Source organism: Glossina fuscipes, unplaced genomic scaffold (genome assembly GCF_014805625.2).
Source record: "Glossina fuscipes isolate IAEA_lab_2018 unplaced genomic scaffold, Yale_Gfus_2 121, whole genome shotgun sequence".
NCBI lineage: Eukaryota > Metazoa > Arthropoda > Insecta > Diptera > Glossinidae > Glossina > Glossina fuscipes.
In genome coordinates this window covers 7,613,245-7,616,761 of record NW_023998464.1, presented here as the reverse complement: position 1 = coordinate 7,616,761, position 3,517 = coordinate 7,613,245, and the positions used below count along the sequence as shown (strand labels likewise).

The following is a 3,517-nucleotide window of genomic DNA, read 5'->3' as shown; positions in this document are numbered from 1 at the left end:
GAAGGAAAAACCAAATGCACATTCGCAGGCGTGTCATGCAGCTGCAGTTCGGTGAAAACGATTAGAGGAAAAGCAGGGTGGGATTAAAAATAAAACCACAAATTTAGGTATAAGAACATGCTTATAAAAATGTATAAAAAATATGCATTCATCTCCTCTTGTACGTCTCCTCAATAGTTTTATACATTTTTATAAGCATGTTCTTATACCTAAATTTGTGGTTTTATTTTTAATCCCACCCTGCTTTTCCTCTAATCGTTTTCACCGAACTGCAGCTGCATGACACGCCTGCGAATGTGCATTTGGTTTTTCCTTCTTTAGGAAATTTATTATTAGGGAAAGTTACTTAGCTGAAATTAACTGGATTTGGGATTTTCGTAACAATATATTATTTTATATTATATATTATCTTACTTTATATATTATTTTATATATTATTTAACATATTATTTTATATTATATATTTATTTATATTGTATTATATTTATTTATTTATTTATTGTAAAAAAAATTTGCCCGGGGGTTTATTTATTATTATTGCTGTTATATATATGTACATTATTATAAATATATTTATAGGTTTATGCTAAGTTTAACAATTGCAGATGACGGCAGACATTCAAAACAATTGGCGACGCGCCCATCGTTACCTCAACGTGATGCGGAAAACCATGATAAGACTTTTAGATAAGGTGAGTGGTAATATACTTAATATTACATATTCGTATTCACACGTTATCTCAATTTTCATTTTAAATGTCAGAATGTGGAAAAAGAAGCACAATTTGTTTTACCAAAGAACCTATAAATCGGTAACGGTTTTATATATATATATATATATATATATATATATTTATATATCTTTTTGTATATTTATTATATATTTATTTATTTTTATTTTACTTTAGCGTACATGGTGTTGTGTTAACGCATAAGAGACGTGTGCGCGAAGGTGTACTCTGAGAGATAAGATAAGATACGGGTTGAACCTACCAGTAATGATTTATATTATTATATAATACTGTACTATTCCTTAAAGCGGAGATAGAATAACGTATCACATTAAAAAGCGAGACGAAAACATCATCTTTGCAATCATGACATCAAGCAATCTTTGTTTCAAAGTAACGCTAATGATATTTTTGACGCGCAATTGCGCAATGGTGTTATCTCAATAAATAAGTAACTGCACAATGCCCAATTACAGACGATCAAAACCACATCAATCTAATAAGGGTAAATCTTCTCTGAGGGTTTTACGTAGATTGAAGAACATACACTCTTTATTTCATCTCTAATGAATGTAATGAATGCCTAACACTATGGTGGTGATTAGAAAAAACTTATGTAACTAATGTTCACCTTCTAAAATTTTGTCGTCTTTTGAACGGACCTATAGGGGGATTTGACTTTTCTCCAACTTTAGATTGTTGCCCGTATTTCCAGCCGATCAAAACGATTTATTCTCCCAATTCAAAAATGCGTTTGCCGACGCACCTAGCATATTTTAGAAAATACATGATTTGTTAAAAAATATCGAATAAGCCAACTTTTCAAGTTTCTTTGTCTGCAAAAACGTTTGGAACAGGCACTACATATAAACATTTTTACTAGGGATTTTCTCAGACCAGTTTATATGGCTTAATTAATTAATGTCATTATATTGAAACGAAGAAAATAAGATTGACCAACACGAATATGTTGTGATAGAATTGCTTGTTGTTTGATATCCAAATATATTTTATTAAATAAAACGAATTTTGTCCACTTCTTCTTGGAAATTCAAATAAAATTTGTGAAAACCTTATTGTATAGTACAGCAAGCAGGTAATTGGAACTTGGATCACGGCAGCTGATGTTGCTTTGTGGCACTAAGCTATTTATTTTAACTCAGTAGTAAGAATAGGAAAATTGAGGTTGTGCAAAAGTAATGTAAATCGGCTCACATTAGAGGAAGTAGAGGAAATGTCTAATTGAAGCTGAAAAGTATTCCGGTAAGAATTATGCACGCGAGGAAAATCGAGGCGGAAAGGAACTGGATGCTTGGATGGATATTGATATTATATACGGGCGTCAACTGATTATCAACTAAGCGCTCAGACTCGTGACGTTTTTCAATGATTGCAAGATTATCAGAATATGCTAAGGAAGAAGGCAAAATTTCAGTACTTTGTTGTTAATTGCTTGTGAATATCCACAAAAAGGCAGAATGTGTATGGGAGATATTAGAAAAAGAATTAGAAAAAATAAAAAAAGCCTCGCAGCTGAAATTAGCCATACAGAAAGCCGCCTTGGAATACAATAAACAGAATAAAGATTCTAAAATTAAGCATGCAGCTCGAAAGGAAACGCTGGCTAAAGAGAACGGTACTAGTGTTCAGGAGCACAGTGTTGAAAGCAATGCGAAAAGACAACGTTTGATGCTTAAAAACGTCATGGAATTCAATTTTACTTATACGATCAAACTAGAATTGAATCAACAGATGACATCCCTTGGCAAGCAATAGCAAAAAGGATGACGATGGAGGCATTAACGCAACCTCGCGGGGGGCTCAATTATTGTGCTAAAGACGTTCCTATTTGTTTGGCAACAAGTTCAGCCGAAGATATGGTTCATAAAATTGCCAATCATCGCGAGGTGTTTAGTTTACTTAGTCATCGTGTTTGTGCTTCCACCGATCCGGAAGTGAGGGAGGGTAAACCAGCTCCCGACATATTCCTAATTGCTGCATCACGTTTTCCCGGCAAACCGAAGCCACAGCAATGCTTAGTTTTCGAGGATTCACCGAACGGGATAATAGTGGCTTTTAAGGCTTCCATGCAAATGGTAATGATGCTCGATGAACGAGTTTCAGTTGAATAGAGTTACTTAGCCACACTACATTAAAATCACTACTTGGTTTCAAACCAGAAATGTTTGGTTTACCGCCTTTCGCCAATTAATCATAGCAAAGAGAATTTCTAAAAAACTACAAGTGCTTTGTCATGAGTACCTTTTCTTATCACCTATCACTCTAAATGAATTTCTTTAGAACAATAAAAAGCTGAGCTTATACGTAGCAATAAGAGAACTTTTTCGCATTAATATTTTCATTTCTTACATATTTTGATTTTTTTTTGTTTGTTTTATTACTATGTAAGAGAAAGATACACGAATCCATTAATTCGCAGACTCTCAAATCACCTTACGATCTCATCCCAGAAAAGCCACGACTTAATTCACGACTTGAGGTAAGCAGACAATATATAATATATTTAAATTGTAATATAAAGTGCTTGAGATCCTTCATTGAACCGTTAACTGGAGATTCATTCATGGAGGTCCCATTTCTTACGAAAACTGACCAGCAAGCAACCACCTCAATACATTTTAATTGCAAGCTTTCTACCCTAATTAATCTTGAAATTAATGTACATTAGTATATAAAATGATTTAAAGATAAATCTTTATATTCCAGCGAAAATATTGTTTAGCGAAGCAAAGAATACATTTTGCTTTTTTAAGGGTTTGTACCAT

General features: G+C 33.2%; 1 protein-coding gene and 1 long non-coding RNA gene across 2 annotated transcripts; both read left to right on the top strand.

The window, feature by feature from the left end:
- The first annotated feature begins 532 nt into the window (after window positions 1-532).
- Window positions 533-1,472, top strand: LOC119640440. Its single transcript, XR_005247665.1, has 3 exons — window positions 533-692; window positions 764-812; window positions 909-1,472. It is a non-coding gene; the product is annotated as an uncharacterized LOC119640440 (long non-coding RNA).
- Window positions 1,473-2,496: 1,024 nt separating this feature from the next.
- Window positions 2,497-2,984, top strand: LOC119640439 (probable pseudouridine-5'-phosphatase). Its single transcript, XM_038038496.1, has one exon. The coding sequence runs from the start codon at window positions 2,516-2,518 to the stop codon at window positions 2,861-2,863; it is 348 nt and encodes a 115-aa protein (XP_037894424.1). The 5' UTR covers window positions 2,497-2,515; the 3' UTR covers window positions 2,864-2,984.
- Window positions 2,985-3,517: the final 533 nt, after the last annotated feature.